Raw genomic sequence first — 19,912 nt, forward strand, 5'->3', positions numbered from 1 at the left:
GGTTGCCTGGTTAGTTCATTGTGAGCGTGAGTTGTGGGCTACAGCAGCTGCTTGTGCACGTTCTATTTTTTTATTTGTATGTTTGACAGTGTGACAGTGACTTTCCATTCCAACACAAAAAAAAATCTACCAAAGCCACAGCTCATAACACGAAAAACCTTCAAGTTTGAGCACTCGTAATTCAAGATACCGCTGCATACTTGTACCTGGGCCAGGCTCATCACCAACAGAGGTATTAGCCGAGGGTGCACCGAAAAACTGTTCTCTCAGACGGGATTCAGGTACTGGGCTGACAATGAACCTTCGTCCCGCTGAATGGACCACCTGGGCCGTAGTGCTCGGGGAGATTCCTGTGGGAAAGTGCACAACAAGTTAGATGTGAAGCAGTAAATAATGCACATTCGTATGGGAGCGAGGAAAGTTTGTGTACCAGGCAGCATGGGAACAGAAAGCTCTGGCTGCTGTTGAAGCTCACTCATCTGTGGACAGACCAACAATTACATGAGCCTGGTGATGACCGAAAACGAAACTTTGGTTGGATTCGCACTGCACGGTTCAGGTGACAACATTTACATTGTTTGCTCTCACGTGGCACACTTTGGATATATGCACCATGGCACACAAACAAATATCTCAGGCCTCTTCCGAATAAAGTGTATAAAAATTAGATGGGTATCGGATATCTGCCAATGCGAGTAAACACAGATTGGCTGTAGCCCGTCAAAAATAGGCATTACATTGGAATTGGACATTTAGGCCTGTAGTGTCAATCGGGCCTTTTAACTGTCTGGCTTATAAAACCACAACATTACCTGAGGAAAGGCTTCCTTCATGCCCTCCCCTTTCTCATCAGCCATTTCAATGACTTCACGGACCTGCTCGATGAAGGATTCTCGCTCACTTTCTAGGATGAACTCACTCTCAACCTGAAGCAGCAAACAGTAGGTAAATAATTTGTACCAGAACTAAACTACCAACACGGTTAAGCAAGGTCAGTGACTTGGGTAAAGGAAAAATAAGTCACCATTATCTGTGCAATCTCTTCCGCATTATCACCATCCAAATCAAATCTGAAGGTCACCATCTTCCTGTTGTGCGTTTCCAGCTGGCACTCTGCAACTCTGTCTCCAGCATTTGAGATCTAAATGGAAAAAAAGGTTTACATTCAATTGGTACCACGACAAGTGGATTAACAAGGAAGAAATCTGGAAATAGATTTGAGATGCCTACACTGAGAACATTCAGTTTGGCCTTGGCACCCTTGTCGTGCCGAGAGCGGCTGCGGACAGACCGCCGTTGGTACCGTTTCAGTGAGCGGCCTTCATGGCGGCCTCCTGATGTTGAAGTGCCCTCGTTGCCGTCACTTAGACCTGAAGCTGCGTCTGACAAACAGCTAAAGAGGGACACGTCTATTAGAAGAAAACTACAACATAAATGGCGCCGATTCAAAATGAATGAAAATCCCGCTCACCTTTCCACAGACGGCAGCACAAGAGAGGATGGCGCTGGCGACTGCTCGGCTGGTGTTGACTGACTGGCAGACGCCTGAAACAGATCACCACTCATTAAACCTCATTTCCCCATTAACACTGATGTTGTCTTTTAGCATTTATGTTCTAGTTATCGGTAATCGGCACAGTAACCTTTTTGATATCCAGCGAAATGAGTGAGCGCTAGTCAGAATTTAAAAATGATGATGATAATGGAGTTTGTAGTATCGTGTTACTTCCATTGTATAGACCCAGTGGTCTGATTCTTTGGGTTGAGGTTTATGTGCTTAGTTCATTTCAAGCTCCAAATACTCACCAAAAGCTACTTGCTTTTAAAAAGGGCAACAATAGAGGGCACAGCTTTCTTACCATTCACTATTCATTCGACTTTACATCGATTTTAAATCTGGCTGATCGGTATCGGCCGATATTTAGCCTTTTATGCTGATCGGTTTTAGTGTCATAATTCGCACATCCGATCAAAGCAAGACATCGCCATCGTGCACAGTATATTTGAATCCAAAAGCTAGTTTATTTTTAGCCTGGTCGTGCATCTTTTGACGTAGTATTGGAAATATCCGACGGCCACTAAATTTAAAAAAATAAAAAATAAAAAACATCAGCAGTGTGGAACAGTCAACACACAATGCCCAAACCAGACTAGAAGACAAATTTGCTCTATGTCAGACTACTGCAATAAAGTAACCACCGCGTCCCGTTTTTTACGATCATTGGACTTTATCTTATCTTAACTCAAATGCGACCGGATACATTCGTTACCGTGGCGACGACAACAAGAGTGGAGCACACCGACTTTGTATTCTAAGGACAAAATGTGGAAAAATGTGTGTTGGTGGTCACCGGTGCTCAGCACAGGAGAGGACGTTGGTTTAAGGCATGTTCCCGTACTTTGAATACGATACGCCTCGCAAGCAGGCAACAACACATTATTTAGCCTAGCAAGCTAGCGGTACCACGAACGGTTGGACGTAAACATGCCGCCGTTCTGTCAAATCATGCTCTAAAGGTTTGGTGTGGGTGACGTCATTTAATTAAAAATAAATAATAATCATTTAATTCCAGTAAGTTAGCACCCATTATTTCTGTCATCTAGTGTTGGTTTGATCTGACTGATGGGAATACACGATCTGACTCGAGCAGTGATTTGCAACCTTTATGGAGCCAAGGAACATATTTTACAATTGAAAAATCTCATGGAATACCAACTAACAAAAATGTCACAAAAAGTGGATAAATTAATTACTGTAATAGAAGACCATTTATCATTTGTTCTGTCTATCAATACGCCTCACTGGCATAAATAGAAGACTAAAGATACATTATTTCTTGTAAATATACATTTTTGAGCAATTAAGTACACAAGTATATACAGTAAATGAACAGGTCATTTAAATACACACATTCCTCCATTCGGTGATCGGTTATCGTTTTTTTTAAACTCGCTGATCGGCCCCAAAAATCCTGATCGTGTAAAGCCTACTATTCATGAACATCACTCTCCAGTGTGTGTGCGCGATAAATACTTGCCGGACAATACATAATGTACATGTACAATCAATACTAAACATTAACGCACATCCTATACACTGTTATATTATCATCCATTGTTATGCAGACCTCAATTTCCACTCATTGTTCAAATGTGACTTTCATTTTAATTTCTCTCTCTCTCTTACTTTTCATGTAAAATTAACCTATTATGCAAACACATTATGTACAGGAAGAAGTTGCATACAATTTACATATTGGGTGTATTATAATTCATTAGTTGTTATACATTACTGTCAATATTACACATCCCACTTTGCACTAATTGCACAAATATTACTGCAACAAAATTAGACTATTACTTATAGTAGTAGTACGGTAGCCCCAACACAATCTGTTTCTTCTCTCATTGCTGCTCTTTATTTTTGTACTACATTATTAATAAGAGTGCCTGTGAATTTTGCAGCTGTATCAATTTCCCTCACGGGATGAAGTGCCTAATTATCTACGGATCAATACGACTCGCTTTGTAATTACAAAACTCGAGCTGTTTTTGGTATCTTGGCTCCTGGTGTTGTAAACGCAGCTAATGGTAACAACAAGTAACGAGAAATAACACTCCATATAAATGATTTATTCAACCTTCATTAAGGAAAATAGAATAAGGAGCTTGAGCCAAAGGGTTCACCACCTAAACTACAAATGCCCGATCACACACTTTGACTTAATACCTGCAGTGCAGAGGGGCAAGACGCCTGATAGAGGAAGAATAGGTGCGCTCCGTTGGGTGGTGGAGACAGGATAAAAGAATTTGGACTACTTGCCCAAGACTAACAGTCATGAAGGTAGCGAGCAGCATGTGGAGATGACAAACAAGAAGGAGAAAAACAAAATAGGATAGCCATGGTAATGACAATTGTATACCCAGAGAAGCGCACAAACAAAAAATAGAGAGAGATATATATGGGGCAGAATGAGGTGTGAATGAATGAATGCATAATGTCAACACTCTGACCTGCAACGGTTGAGTTCCAGCCTGTGCCTGCGGTAGAGAGGAGCCTTGAAGGACTGTGTTGTTCTCTGGTGGCTGCTGCTCTTGCGGCTGCTGTGGTGGTGGAGGAGACGACTGAGAGGATGGAGGCATTATCACCTGCTGTGTGGGAATCTGCGAGCCCAAAAGATTTTAAGGATGAATTAGGGATGTCACTCACTCAGTGCTACTTTCTGAAACGTTTGATTCCTTGAAAATTAAAGCTTTATATCCAGAAGCCACATTGACTGCACTTACCTGTTTTTATAAACAGAGTACTCAAATCAGAATAGTTTGTCAACGATCCGGGACATTCAACGAGTATACAGGTTTTTGTGTACATTCACAGTTACCCGATTTTAAAACCTGTATTTCGAGACTGTAAATGGTTTCATGGAAAGCCAAAAAAAAAAAAAAAAGGCACCAAACATCAGTTAAAAGTATCCACAAAAAATGAAGGAAAATGGGACATTTTATGTACCTTAGGGGGAAGTGATGGTTGGTAGTATACTCCATACTATAAGAAACAAAACATAAGACAGGGTAAGCGTGGGAAAGTTTAAAAAATGAAAGAAAAGAAAAAAGCAAACGAAGACTTGGGGATTCGGAGCCTGCTCAATCACTGCCACCCAGCGCGGCGCAGCGCACAGCGGCTTCAATCGTTAATGTAACATTCATCAGAAAAGCAAGAGCAGCAAAAGCTGACCCCGCCTGTAGTTATATGGACGTACTTGGAGTGCAAAATATGACAACTTCCTATTGGTGCAATGGAGTGCTAGTATAATATGACTGGTGAGCGTGTTACTCGCAGGCTATTATTGAATGCTTTTCTTCAAAACAGGTAATTTTACAGTGCTTCTCAACTTGGTGTTAAGACTACCCAGAATGAAATTAATATATACAGCCTTTGTATACCTGCTGTGGTGCCACTGGGAGAGACTGGCTGGTGGGAAGAGTGGGGACAAGTTCTGCCTGGACACCTGGCATCTGGGCTTGAACCTGTAACCCAAAAGAGAATGAATTAGAAGTCAAAATAAGCTATGAGCTCTGTTCACTCATGAGAGAGGGGTAAGAATTCAAGTTTATGCAGCTGCATGGTGAAATGCAGCTGGTTGAACAGGTGCGGAACACTGATTTAGCAGCGACACAGTCCACACGGGGAAACAAAATGGACAGGAATACAAAAATAGATATGGATTGGTGCTTCTGCTTCACCATCAGTGGAACAGAGCCTATTTGGAAAATGACTCACCATTGACACATGCTGCTGTTGCATTTGGTCATTTTGTGTCTGAGGGCATGGCACTTGGGGGTGAAGCTGTTGACTGGGAGGGGCGCAGTAGGACATTCCGGGCTGAGCAGGCTGAGCTTCGGCGAGCGCAGACGAACCAGATGCTCTGTCCCCTATGTGAGGGACTGTGAGACACAGAAAAACAATTAGTGATTGTGCAATGGCCTAAAATTCATATACATACATATATACACTCTATCGCATATACCACACACCTCTCGTGTAACATACTCATTTGCGATACACACCTCCGACACTGTGCTGATGCTGGTCAGCCTCAGGCTCCTCCGACTCCGGATGACTGGCAGCCAAACTCTGACTTTGAATAGGGACTTGCCCAGTCGACTGGGGGACATAAGAGACCCCCTGTGTCAAGCCCGTCAGCTGGGTGGGTTGAGAAGTGTTGTAGGTAGCACTGGGAAGGCTCTGCTGAGACGCAGCTGGGATGGGTAAGCCGTGTTGGTTGGCTTGCGGAGCAGGAACATAGGCGGCTGGCTGCGGCACCGACTGGGACACAGGCGCCTCTTTGCTGGGTGGGTGGCTCGGTTGCTGGACTGTTTGTATCGGACCCTGTTGTTCTTCTTCAATGATTCTCTTCTCCTGATCTTCTCTCACCTTTGAAGGCAATCAGCAGCAAAATTATTACAATCCCTCACTAGGTATCTGAGCTGTGACTCTTGTGAGAAAATGTGTAAAGAAAAAACGGTGTTCAAAAACATACCTGCTGTCGTTGTGCTCTCTTACGACTGATGAGAGACACTCTGTCCTTGATGGCCTTTGCAATAGTCTTGTGGTCACCTTCGCACACATACCCAGACTCAACCTAGAGCAGACACACAGTCAACCTCGGTAAAGATAATTTGTGAGTTAGATTAGTAATAACAGTCAAATTCACCATTTCCTGAGCGACGTCATCCGGGACGTCCTTGGTAAGGTCGAAGGAAAACTCGATCGCTTCATTGTCTTTGTACTTTCCCTTCAGCTTCTTGATGTCCTCAATTCTCAGCCACAACTTGATCGCTTCCATCTCTCCATCATCCTCTTCAGCCAGCTCCACACGCACACCCGTGTCCTCCTGGAAGAAGGCGTGGTTCAGAAGGTCCTTGATCGAGTACCTAAATACACGAGAAAAGAAGTGAATGTAAGAAGCTGATGTGGACCGTAGTTTAGAGAGAGCTTGTCCTCTCTAAACGTTGCGTGCTCTTCTTTAATGTGACACCTCTCATCCTTGTTCTGGCGAATACACCCCTCGATGATCTCTTTCACCTCAGGAATGGCTACTTTGTCGAAGCTGCCCGGCTTCACGCCCTACAGGAAACACAGAACATTGAATGAGAATCAGTCTCCCTCAATGAACTTATTCTAATCTTGGAGACTACCCCATACCTTTTCTTTGAACCCCTTTGTACCTCTAGATAATTATCTAGGGCCAGGCCAACGAGGTTATATTTGAACAGTAACAGTTTGATTGATTGGCCTTCCATTACCAGCATTATACAAACAGTTCAGGGCTATTTATAAATTAACCTGATGATCAAGGAGTATATTATTGTTTTTGAAGCACAATTTTTATTTTTTGCTCTCCCAGTTGTTTTATGGTTAAAAATAGTCTATACCTGATTCTAACAACTGCACAACAGTGAGTAGCGTCATTATTGAGCACAGGTTAATGCAAAAATGATACATATAACATTAAGTTAAGGGTAGCAGAATAGTGCCCGGAGTTGATCAAAAAACAGCTCAACTTTAAAATCGGTGAATGGGACAATAGCAGGAACAATGAGCTCCATCTCCTCAGGCAAGAGCAAGACAAATGTAACACGAGAACACACACCACCACCTAAATGTGGGTGCAGCAACACAAGACTTTGTTTCTCGAGTGACTAAGCTGTGTTTGATTCCCCGAAGCCTTTTCAACTAGCTTTGGTGGATCAGGGAAGTTTTACTTTAAGATACTGTCAACAATAAATTGAGGACCAGGCATATTTCCTTGGTTATCGAGAGCAAGTGTGAATCATGGGACTGAAATATGACATCTTAAATTCTTCGGCTGTTACTACTTTTCAGTAATGATGCCAACCGGATGATTAGTCATCGGTACTTAACAAGACAGTGTTTGCCTCACGTTGAAAAGGGTTCAGCCTCTTATCAGTTATCCATGCCAAAAGTCTGCATACTTTTCCAACACACAACTATTAACTCATTCACTGCCAGACGTTTACAAAGCACCAGGCGTTTAAGAGCATTTTGGCTCATCTTTAAAGACTCAAGACTGTGTTCTGTGACAATATAAGCACCAAACCTAGCAAAAGACTAAACGACTCTCTTCTTTCACCGGGGATGGGGGGAGGGAGTTTGTTTGTAGCGTTTTCCGTTCTTTAGTAATCACCAGAACATGGGCTGGTTTCACCAAACCTCGGATTTCTGACCAAATAAAGAGAACAAGCTTTGTGTGAAAAGAAACTTGTTTCGCAGAACAGTGACTTTGAAACTTTTTTTTTTGTTGTTGCTTTTGTGACACCTCAAACTACAAAACAACAAAAACAAGACCGAGAAATGACTTTTGGTGGCAAAATTATGTTTTTCAGAGAAAAAAAACCAAGATACGCACTGTGAGCGACACAGACTCACATGTCTCAAAGAGTGGCTTTTTTACATAGCGTTCGCCATTCACTCCACGAATTGCGCCATCTTCTCTGACAACCGTAACACATACAGTGGAACGCCGCATACTTGTGATTCGGCGCCCGAGGATTCACCTAAATGATGAGATGCCTAAACTAGTCCGAGTTTACACGTTGGCATTTCCCCCCCCCCCCCCCATTTATAATCGTGACATTTCAGATACACCCTGTAATCTTTAATTTCAACTCAAAAGCTGTGCTAGCCTCAAATTCAAAGTGATGCACTGTTGCCATCTACAGGGATCTGTTGGTCATTACATTTTTGTAGAAGCTTCAATTTCACTGGCGAACTGGGCAAGACCCTCTTCCACACCTACCCAATGAAAAACGTACTTGACAAATACATTGGTCAGTGGCAGTATAAGTTGGATTCCAGTTAGATATAAACATGGCAGTGAATGAGTTCAGAGGGGGAAAAACAAGCAAAGGGCTCGTTGGCTTCTCTAGGACGTACACAGGTTTGTGAGTCACTCAAACTCTGGAATGTTTATTCGTCTTAAAAGATACCGCATCACAATTCACTTCAGCTGAGAGATGAGATACAAAAGAAAGTTTCAAATGTTAAAAACAATCTTGGTTGTGAAAAGACACCGATTCCAGAATGGGACATTTGCCTTCTCGGCACATGGGAAGAAGGCAGGGCACAGGGGGAGACACGGAGCACGAAAAAAATAGAAAATTAAAGAAGACTTACGCTGGTCACTCTGCGGTAGATCTGTGCAGCATTCTGGCACTCTGAGTAAGGGTACTCTGAGGTGGCCATCTCCAGCATGCACATTCCAAAGGCATACACATCCACTGACTCGTCGTACTTCTCCTCATACATCTCAGGCGCCATGAACTCAGGGGTACCTTAAATCAAAACAACTATTCAGAACTCTCTTCCTTACTGACAGCGTGGGCTTCTTAGCCCACTGCCCCTTCTCTGCTCCTCTAACCCGTGTTGGGTTGAGGAAGAGGAGGATGAGAAGAGTGACCGGCCCGGCGACATCTCCTGAGGTAGACCCTGCGAGGTGGAAGTTGGAGGAAAGAGGAGAGAGAAAAAGGGGGAAGGAAGGCAAAAAAGAGAAAAAACAAAAAAAGGAGGGAAAAGCTGAACTCAGTTAGACTGTAGAGTAGAGGGCACATGTTTGTCTGTGTAGGACCTTCAATTTTGGAACAGGAAAATTTGTTTGAGGTAACTGATGAGCAGAACGCCACATTTCTAGCCAAGGCGGCAGTGAAATGCCCTATTTGAATCAATATTTTTAATAAAGCAGTTGCGACTGCTTAAAGTCCCAAAATAGAATTTGTTCCAAGTCTTGTCAACGATCATGTTTGAAAAACAACTAGCTATGGAAATAACTTCTGTCAAGAGTGTACCTTCAAACCACACACACATTGCATTTTATAAAACAACCTTACCTTACCTATTGAAGTCTGACTTACCAGCTCTACTCAAACTGCAGATGAAACATGTTATTTATGGTCAAGGCTGAGAGAAGCATCTCCCATAGCTAGTTACTGTTCTCAGCAATGGGTCTCTGAACATCAGCTCCTAGTTGTTAACAGTTCACCCTCAATCTTAGGTCATACACAGAAAAACTCATTGACTTAATTGAATGCAATTTTTGGTTGTTCAAATTTATGTGTGTTCCAGCACACTGTCAAGACTTACCAGGCCCATAACAGTTCATACTTTTCTTCATTGACCAGCAGTACCCTATTTATTCCAAACAGCAGAATGGGGCACAGCTGTAGCTAGAGCCTACATTTTAAGCAAAAGGCTAACAAGAGAGAAAGTGGGGGAGAGCTCCCTGGAATACGAATGACAGAAAAAAAAAAACAATCGGCAGTCCTGGAATATTTTTAAGAGACAAGACAAACGCTAGTTGGGAAACCTGTTGAGGCAAACCGATAAGACAGATTTGTTAAACATGATGAGCCTGATTGGCAAACAGACCACATATTTCCAAACCACAGAACAAGACCAGTCAGTCAGTCAGTCTAAGACAGAAGCAACGGCCATACCTTTAGCCATGGCCAGGTTAGCCTGCAAGAAGGCATAACAACTATTATGGTAATATTATTGTCTAACAACAGAAGAATATTAGGCGCTACTTACATTCAGTAGGTGCCTGGGAAAAAAACTTATTTTGGATAAACATCGAAGTATTCTGTACAATGACCGATACTTGAATGGACAAAGAGTGAAATCCCTGTGGTGATCTATTTAAGATTACCACAGTAATTGGCCTCCAATTGAGCTGTGGTTTGAGAGACAGCTGAAACGCTGTGGTCTGTTTTTGAACCACATCGTCAAAAACAATAAGTCATCAGGTCAAAAGACCCCCCATTAGACACCATTTTCAGTATAACAACATTTCATGACCCCAGAAACAGAGCTGCCCCCACAGCAAGAGAAGCAAAAGTAGGTAGAAATGATGTTGGGGTCATACCTATAACACTCTTGGCAAAGGATGCACGCTTGAGTGTGGCCAGTCCAAGGTCTCCAATCTTAACAGATCCCGTTGGGCCTGTGATGAAAATGTTGTCGCATTTCAGGTCCCGGTGGATGATGGGAGGTGCACGGGTATGGAGGAAATGGAGCCCCTTGAGGATCTGTCGACACCAGCTCCGCAGCACTTTAATCTTCATCACCTTGAACCTCTTCAGATACCTGTAAGAGAAATCATCTTCACTTCAAATATGTTCAGGTTGTACAAAATGACCATTGTATTGTGTGTGAGAAAAAAACACATGCACCAGACATAGTTTTAGTCTGTGATCATGTATGTTATTAACGGTAATGAAAGTTTTTGTGTGTACATACGTTTTGAGTGTTCCAGAAGTCATGAGTTCAGTAACCAGAACAATGCATTTCTTGCCCTTGGAGGGTCCCTCCCAGGAGTCGTAAAAGCGGACAATGTTAGGATGTTGCAATCCCTTTAACATCCCCGCTTCCTCCTTAAAGCGCTGCCGCTCCGTCTTTGACAGTTTTCGGTCCTGCGGGAGTCAAAAAGAAAGCGCTTAAGATTTGACCCAACGTAATTAGACAATTCAGTCATCAAGCCAGTTGTACCAAGGCGCTTGGGATGGAATATTCATTAAAAGGGCTGTTCTATTATCAACATTTCACCAGTGTTTATGCACATTTTTAATTGCATGGCATGGTAAAGCAAAAAAAATGGCAACATTCACAACAGGTGTTTGATCCGTGAACATGTTCAAGGACGTCTACTTCCATCCCTTTCTGTGACTCTTCCAGTCTCTCTGTTGCAATCTGCTGATGACACGCTGACACTCTAAGCTCAGTGCCCGCTTTTGCAAGGCTTCAAACTGAATGTTTAATCAGAACATTCAAACAGGGAAATTCCCACTGAGCTGAGCGTGTCACCGAGTGTCAGCGGTTGCAAGAGAGATGTAGAGAGGCTGGGAAAGTCGCAGAAAGACATAGAAGTAGAACTGTCACAAATATTGTTAGAAACAAATATTCTATCGATTATTCCATCGATTTAAGCAAATAAAAAATGATTTTGCATTAAGTTAGAGAATATTTTTGAATGATTACCGTTTTATCAACTGATTACTATTGTTTATTCGAACAAAAAAACCAAAAACAAATATCATACGAGTCGGAGTGAGGTTGTACTCGCCAACCGTTTTGAAAGAGAGATACTTCTTGCGTACTTATTCATGCGAAGGGCTACGAGTTTGAAATACACTTTCTGGGGCTTCTGAATTCTGCCGTTCAGTTCCTTGTTACGGAAAAGCAAGTTGCGCAAAAAGTACTAAAGCAGTGAACAGTTGGACATTCAAAAGCAGGGAATCAGCATTTTAGGTTAATCCTGAAATTTCACCCCAAATATTCCAAACATTTTGGGAATAGTGTAGGTTGACATAAGCACACAGAACCTAACATCATCAATCAAACATGTGCGTGAACATGGCTGTGGCTATTGTGCGCGCGCACACACAAAAAAACATTGAAATAAAATGCATTTTTGGTTTAGTCAAGGATTCCAAACAAACCAAAATGAGAGCAGTAACACAGGATTTCTAAAGAACTGGACAAGAGTGTAAAAAAATAATTAATAAATAAAAACGCAAGCCTTTAAAATATCCTTCGGATCCAGAGTTAAAGCTCTGGAATGCAAGTTATTTGCACAGCAAAAATTATGGTAGGGCGTGAAAAGATACAGTATGGCAGAGCTCCCAAGAAGCTTCAGACCTCGTTCAGACACAGCTAACAGAGGCCTATATCCATGACAAAGCGAGGGACGAAAAGCAAATGGGCTTGATAAAGCAAGTAACAGCTTAATAGCTTCAGTGACGCTTGTAAACTTGTCACTACATAAACAGGAATGGGAACCAAAAATATTACTGTCCATCGGACGCAGAGTCGGCAGTACACCAAAAATCTGGAATGCGTACAACCGCCCTTCTCAAATTTCCCGAGTAAGTCCTGGTGTGACCTACATTTACAACATGCAGAACTTTAGTTTGAGGAACGCGAGTCCTGGCCCACTGAATCCCCACTCCCAAAAACCTCCCCGGAACACCCCCTGAGACTTGGCCACCGGCCAGACTGTCCAGGAAATTCAACCCACCGGTGAGAGAAGAATTAGTTCTGACCTGTATATGCATGCACGAGAAACACAAAACTTGGGATTGTGACTGATAGCGTATGGTAATTGATTGCAGTCATTTTGGTTTTTTCAAAGCTGAATGTTTGGAATGTCCATGGTACACTTTGGGGGGATAAAACTACTATGAAATTGACAAGTCAGAGATGACACTAAATCAAATATGCACCCAGACCCACTGACCTACTTTCTAGAGTGTTTATCTTGTGGCGATGCGGTTCCTCCTTCCTCTTTTTGCACACCATGTGATGACAGCCATGTCAAACATCCACAGTGCACACAGGCTCAGGATTCCTACATTAAGCCCAACCTAGACCATTAATGGTCGCCTTTCTACTAACGGTGCACTTTTACAGACGCCTATAAACAAAACCTCACCAAGCCCCAAGCTTATATTACTGTCTAATGAGCCACAAAGCTGTGGTAATGTCAGGTTCATGAAAACATGCTCGTGGTAGGTAATGAGCCTTCCATTGGCAAAAGGTTTAGCCATTGTTGACCTATTGGAAGCAATTGTCCTGTGGTTAAGAAACATTAGCGCAGTAAATTTGAGTGTTGTGCTACTTTTGGCTGCAACCATTATTCAAATAACTCAAATTGGATTATAAAAAAGGTTCAACCAAAATCTCTGCCTCAAAGCTTCGCAGTCATTGTTTCTCTCCACTTGGACTAATGTTACTGCAGACTCACTTAGAAATAAGTTGGTGTGAGGGCACCGAGCCAGAAGTTTGTGTCCAAGAGATGATGTCCGAAGTTTGGGATCGTTTCAAACTTATAAAAAAGATTAACTGCAATGTGTCTACAGCAAAGCAGAACTGGCTTCCACAACAGTACATCTACAATAGCCCACATTAGGTAACGTAAACATCGTTAGCTAATCTTATACACAAGCTTTCCCCTTTAATGTGGACCAGACAAGCATCAGTACGTCCAAAGAGATCCTGCGGCATTTGCTTCGTTCAGTGCGCGAGAAAAGTTGAGGCAGGACAACTCGTGGCTGAATCACCATGACAACATGCCTGTTAACAATCCAACAATTTCTCGCTGTGCCGGAGCAATCTCCCTCTTGTGATTCCCCCCCTCTCCCGAGCTGAAGTGGGCCATCAAAGGGACCGCTTTTGAAGACCTCAAGATGGCGTTGACACAGAGCTGCGGCGGATACCAAAAGAAAACCTTCCAGGAGTGCATGAACATGTGGCAGAGAAGGCTAGGAAAATGCGTTAACACTCCCTGGAGATTACTTCAACGGCAAAAACCTGCAGTTCGGATTTGAAATATGTCTTTTGTGAAACCGGTCTTGGAACTTTTTTGGAAGCACCTCGTTTGTGACTAAGTTGGTAATACTAGAAAACTAAAGCTTTGATTGTGACTGAAGCAGTGAATGAACCAAAGTAGCAAACAGGAGTATCGATGTAAAAATAAACTTCAGTTATTCAATAGATCCAAAAATTAACAAGAGGAAAGATGAGTGTCCTGGGCTCGTGGATGAGCACGGGTTGGTCGTTGGCTGTATCACACGGCAGCAGCCTAACCGAAGACAACTTTCGCCACATATACAGTAACATTATCCGGGCTACAAATTGATTTGTTCTACTTACAGCTAACTGTAAGTACCTTCTGAACAGAGTCAACCCCAGTAGAGCAGTACAGCAGAGCAGAAAATGCTTCTAGGCAAAGACCATCATAAATAACCCAACAACCCCTAAAAATAGATGGAGTGAAAAAAAACTGATCATGGTGAGGGCTGGCTGTGTCAGGTCCTTTGCTCTGAGGTTGACATTGAGGGCTAGGATGAAGCCCTCGGGGTAGCATTAGTTGGGTTCTGGCTCAGACGATGTGTTAAATAAAAGTAATGTTCCTCAGTGATTGCTTGTGTGCAACGTTGTCGTGGATGACACACAGTGATGAGGTTAAAGATTAGTCTAACGGTTAGTCAAACGACAACATGACAAATCACAGCCATTTCACAATTGACACCATGAAATGGCATCTGCTTATCATGAGGCAAGCAGACCTTAAACGTCAACAACATACGCCAGGCCTTACAATACAATCAAGTGTCACCGATTTCTTTTCTCGAAGAGCTGATTTTAATCAAATTTCTTCCCCGCCCACTATACATAACCCTTAATATGTTTTAACATTTTTAATGCTCAAAACAGTTAACAGCAATACATTTGGATTTTTCAAAAACAAAAAATGATCTTCCCCGCCCTCTATACATAACCCTTAATATGTTTTAACATTTGTAATGCTCAAAACAGTTAACAGCAATACATTTGGATTTTTCAAAAACAAAAATGAAAGTGATCAGCAGCACATGTGAAGAAGCAAAAGTGGTTCTCCAGCACATGTTTGAAACTTGGGTCAAATGGTTTCAACTGGCCTTCAGTGGTGATTTACCCAACTTAATCCACCCTTTAATAACACAACTATCACGTCGCAATTATACAAACCATCAATACTATACAAGAAAATGCTTAAACAGTATACAATTGTGCCATGTAAATAATATGGAGCAGTTCAAAAATCTGTTTATATAACAGCATGACAAAAACATGAAAAAAGAAAACTATACATGACATACTCATCAGAGACGCTGAATATTAAATGTATCAATGTGAGCAGGTGGCGATAGACATTCTGGCTAGTCAAAGTTGGCTGAAACAAATTTTTGCTTTTGACGTAGTAGGGCCTGCTCTCTGGCCTTGAGGATGAATTTGAGCAGATTGGAATGGCATGGCAGCACATAGAGGCTGAAATCTCATTGGACAAAAAAAAATAAAAGCACCTTTTTAAAGTGAAGAGAACACATTGTTGAGAAGATAATATAATTTCATGGAACAAGTATTAGAATTTAGGCTGTAATTGTAGGAATGACTGGCCACCACTGGGTTTCATCACATCATAAAATAAAAATAGCTCTGTGCCCAGCTGCATCTTGAATCATTCTTCATCACATTATGACTTTGTCATTCTAAATTAAAGACTAGTGAGTGTGTGTGCGTGTTATAGTTTTTAAGCCTAACTGTTGAAAGTGAGTATACTATTTCTACACTTGTATGGAATTTTTTTTTTTTTTTAATATTACTTAAAACATTTCCTGTACAGTTACTGTTTTCAGCTGGTGACAGTCATACAAAGAGATTATTTTAACCTTCCATTAGTTTGGTATTTCAAACAAAACAAATTAGAGCTACTGCGTAATACAACTCTCGGACGGACGTGAGCAACCAGCTGGACAGGTGGCCATGAAAGCCTCTGGGGTGGATGCCTGGGGCTCTCTCCCTCATTTCTGAATGTTTGGCATTGGGTAGAGCTGGTGAGGAAACAGGTGGGAAGGGAGCAACTGGAAGACGACATAGATGAAGATGGACAAGTGTGGGATGGAATCGGGAGTCCCCTAAATTCTATTCCTCCTCCTGACTGATGTGACCTACTTACTGTAAAACCGTGCCTGCAATGTGAAATCCAAAACAAATCGGTGGGTTTATGGGGGAGCTAAAAAGGGTGGAGGTCAAGAAACCTTCTCTCAAAATACGTGTTTGCAGCAGTTTTGAATGTAAGACGTTGACAAGTGCCATATTCCTTTCCAGTAGGCCTTTAAAATGCTTCACAGTACTCCTGTCAACTGGTGTTTACTGAGGTTATTAAAGTGTTAAATTAATTCCTGTTGTTCTCCCTTTGGAGTCTTTGTACACAAGAGACATTTTCAGTGTCGTCATGTTTAATAAGCATGAAACACTCACACGCCTGCTGCCCTTAGACCGTTTGTTAAAGACAATTCCAAAGGATCGACGGAAGCAAAACCTGTCAGACTTGTTGCATTAGCATACAATCGCTAGGCCACTGCTTCCATCTGGCACCAAACTCCTAGGGAACAGCTCAAGCCGATTCGTTTCCGCTTCACGGACTGAGGCTTCAACAAGAACCAACGCAACGAGCAAATTAGATGAGCGCCTACGTTTTTAAGTCTTTAAAACTCAATAACGGTGTACGTTTTCCACAGTCAACATAAAACTTGTGAAGTCGTACATTAAGATATACATTTAATAAATAGCCCCGAGGGATGTGTAAAGATGGAAAAACAAGAACGTGGGTGATCATGGGACAGCTTTAACAATCATGTGAGAGGATTTTAGCTTCACATGTGCAACTGGAACGTTTCCAGTAAATGAAAATAATCAGAAAAACCACAGGAATTTTGAATGTCATGTTTGCTTGTATGCTCAGAATGGGCCAAGCTTGCACATGATACACACCTGCTTATGATTAAACTTACAAATAATAAAATACAAAAAATTAACACAATCAGTTGAGTGATTTTATCAAGCCATAACAAAACACAAATGAGCAAAAAGTTGCATTGTTTTTTATGTTGCAGTTTCCCTACATTTGTAACAGTTCATCACAAAGGTATCTGCTCACATGAAATGGTACCTAATTTGCATTGTTACTTATCCTGCGGGTATCACTCAATTCACAGTTTGATGCCACGTGAATCACAGATGTATACCAAGAGACACTATGAGTGAGAGTGATTCAGGCTGGCTCATGTGCAAAAGAATAGGTTTAGCAGCACATATTTCAAGTGCGGGATGATGACAGATACATCTTAACCACAACGCGCAGAAGACAGAAAAATTGCCACAAATCACAAGTAGACAAAAATACATGCTTTAAATAACTTTAAAACCAAATAATTTTCTATGGTATTGATGCTATTTTTAAGGTCATTGAAAATATTATTTTTTTTAATAACAAACATTACAATCTGTTTTGATTATGTGGGATTACAACCTATTCTATGGAAACGATATTTTTGTTAAGAGTGACATTCCCAACTAAATTGAGGTTGTATGCCACCAGATTCTGGGGATGTGTAAACCTTCATATTTGTAAAAATAAAACAAAGCAAACAATATATCCAGAATTAATACTTCAACATCAGCAATAACAATCAAAAATCACACATATCCACTCGCTGTAATAGAAAAACTGCAACCCCTGGTGTTCTTATTTGGAAACAACATTTTGAGCCGCCTCTTTTTGTCGGTCGGACGCGGCAAACAACATAGTCAATCAAGTGCGCTTGTCAAGGAAGTGGATTTGCCTGGCTTCCGGTGTTATATCATAATAATACAAAGAGAGGAAACAGGTGAGAAGAAAGAGAATGGATATTTCAAAGACAGTTGGCTATGCTCTCGCCATTCATCGACTGCACCCGCGTGTTTCGGCACCAGAGACTCTCCATGCCTCGCTTTTTTGCCATCGGTACATAAGATATTATAAATATAGTTAAGTATTATAGTAAAACATAACATATATATGCTGTATTGGTTTGGCAATGGCCGGATGTCGCTTGGTACCAAGAAGTGCCATTTTTGTTGTTTAAGCTAATATGACGACATTTTTGATTGCCCGTTTACGTATGCAATGTTGCGACGCCATTCCGCTGTGATTCAAATTCATTAAACCCAGTTGTAGAATCCCATACGTGACAGTTCGGTCACTTTGCTTTGGTATGCGGCAAGCTTCACCAGCCAACCGGTTTCCAGCTCCTGATGTCACTTACTCAGCCACGCCCCTTTAAAGGCACACACGCAACACAGGAATAGCAATCACACACTATGAAACCAGTTTATTTCTTCACATTCTTTTTTGTTGTCTTTTCATACAATTTAGTACTATTTATCTTTATTAAAAACAAAATGTGACTTTTTTTTGGGAGGGCTGGAACAGATTAATGGCATTTCAATTGCGAAAATCGATTTGTTATGAGTAAAATGAGTTATGGGCTTGGTCACGGAGTCATGGTACCATTGTTTAAATCAGTGTATGATGATTACAGCATATTGCTGTTAAAACAACACTTGACTTTGCTTGGTGTGAAATAGTTAAAAAACGAACCGTGAACTGGGGCCATTCATGAGGAAGATGGGGGGAGGACAGATAGGCCGAAACAAGCCTTGGCAGGCCAGCCTGCTGTGCTTCACACAGGAGATTCTTCTGTCAGGAATGTGACCCATTTTACATTCACACAAGCATTCAGAGCTTGAGCCCAACGAGCATGCGCGCCATTGGTGCTGTATAGGGGGGAGGGGCACGTGCCTGTAATCTTCACATTGTTCCAAAGTGTGCATGTGAAGCTAAGGTTGCTATATACGTGTTGCTGTTGGACAGGCTGAGAGCGTGACAGGAAAAGCCAACAATCATGTGGCGAATGAGGTCAAACTTTGCTCAGGGCCATGGAGCGGCTTCAGCTGGACACACAGCAGAAAGCTACTGTTTAAAAAAAAAAAAAAAAAAAAAAAAAAAAATGTCAATCTGTTAAGCATATTTTGCTTTGGCCACAGCTAATTGGGCTAAATCTAATTTAAAGCCAATCGCGCATTTGGCACAAAGAAAGAGAGCAATTACATTAAGTGCCAATTTAACAAATTTCATAATTATATTCAGGGTAGGAGTAATTTAAGAAACCAACTTTGTCCAAGTTTTAATTGTTTTTGGACTCCTTCAGAGCACTAACTTTAATTCATGACATTCAATATTACCTTGTTCATTCTTTCCTTAGTTCCAAAAAAGAAGTGCAAGTGTGTCAGTGTTAGTAAATCACTATGGGAAATTACAATGATGAGCAGATAGTGTACGCTATCAGCTATCAACCGCTCTAAACTGGCTCCACTCCAAGGTGTTTCCCAATGACTTAATTGTAAGCAATGTTTTTGTCACAGGAACATTCATTGTCCAATCATTTGGATAACATCCTGCTCCTACCTATCAGGAGGAAGTGACTTCAAGTGTGTCTGGATCAGCACCAAAAGAAGAACACCATGGGGGGAAATGGCAGGTGTTCTTATGCTGCTCATCGTGTGAAACAATCAGAAAGGAAATGCGAGTCAGTGTGGTCTCTGAGAGGAAACGTCAGCGGATGTTACTCAGGTAACTGAAAAGAAATTGCATCGGCTGTATGCCAAAATAAAATTTTTCTTGCACAAAACTGGGTTGTCATTGTTGTATGAGGGCAGAAAAACAGAATCAATGTCTGGTTTTTGTACAAAAATATAGCCTCTACAAATACAGAATACAATTAAGCCATACACCATGAGGCAAAACCCAAGAGGCTGGCAATTCATCAGTTGACAAAGACCATTACCCCGCCGCTAACAGCAGTTGAGTATGGCTATCTCCATAATGTATGGTTTTAAATGTGAGAGTAAAATATGGTCAAAAGATCAGGGAGCACTGGATGAAAGCAGCATGGAATCTTTTGCACATTAACC

At 41.7% G+C, this 19,912-nt stretch overlaps 1 protein-coding gene across 6 annotated transcripts in view; it reads right to left on the reverse strand.

Moving 5' to 3' along the window:
• The window catches only part of wnk1a (WNK lysine deficient protein kinase 1a), a 38,656-nt gene that overhangs the window by 11,326 nt on the left and 7,418 nt on the right, over window positions 1-19,912 (reverse strand). For 4 of the 6 annotated variants that reach the window (XM_061676544.1, XM_061676539.1, XM_061676540.1 and 1 more), the window contains exons 3-20: window positions 10,817-10,989; window positions 10,443-10,663; window positions 8,699-8,856; window positions 6,540-6,628; window positions 6,216-6,435; window positions 6,042-6,143; window positions 5,569-5,935; window positions 5,282-5,445; window positions 4,945-5,028; window positions 4,511-4,546; window positions 4,015-4,164; window positions 3,731-3,829; window positions 1,472-1,545; window positions 1,231-1,393; window positions 1,025-1,141; window positions 813-926; window positions 431-479; window positions 207-350 (exon numbers count right to left, since the gene is read on the reverse strand). In XM_061676544.1, coding sequence (XP_061532528.1) covers window positions 207-350; window positions 431-479; window positions 813-926; window positions 1,025-1,141; window positions 1,231-1,393; window positions 1,472-1,545; window positions 3,731-3,829; window positions 4,015-4,164; window positions 4,511-4,546; window positions 4,945-5,028; window positions 5,282-5,445; window positions 5,569-5,935; window positions 6,042-6,143; window positions 6,216-6,435; window positions 6,540-6,628; window positions 8,699-8,856; window positions 10,443-10,663; window positions 10,817-10,989 — 2,524 coding nt within the window. The remainder of the gene's footprint in view (window positions 1-206; window positions 351-430; window positions 480-812; window positions 927-1,024; window positions 1,142-1,230; window positions 1,394-1,471; window positions 1,546-3,730; window positions 3,830-4,014; window positions 4,165-4,510; window positions 4,547-4,944; window positions 5,029-5,281; window positions 5,446-5,568; window positions 5,936-6,041; window positions 6,144-6,215; window positions 6,436-6,539; window positions 6,629-8,698; window positions 8,857-10,442; window positions 10,664-10,816; window positions 10,990-19,912) is intronic. The other 2 variants (XM_061676542.1, XM_061676543.1) reach the window with 2 other exon arrangements.

The sequence above is a fragment of the Phycodurus eques genome, chromosome 5 (assembly GCF_024500275.1).
Source record: "Phycodurus eques isolate BA_2022a chromosome 5, UOR_Pequ_1.1, whole genome shotgun sequence".
Classification (NCBI taxonomy): Eukaryota; Metazoa; Chordata; class Actinopteri; order Syngnathiformes; family Syngnathidae; genus Phycodurus; species Phycodurus eques.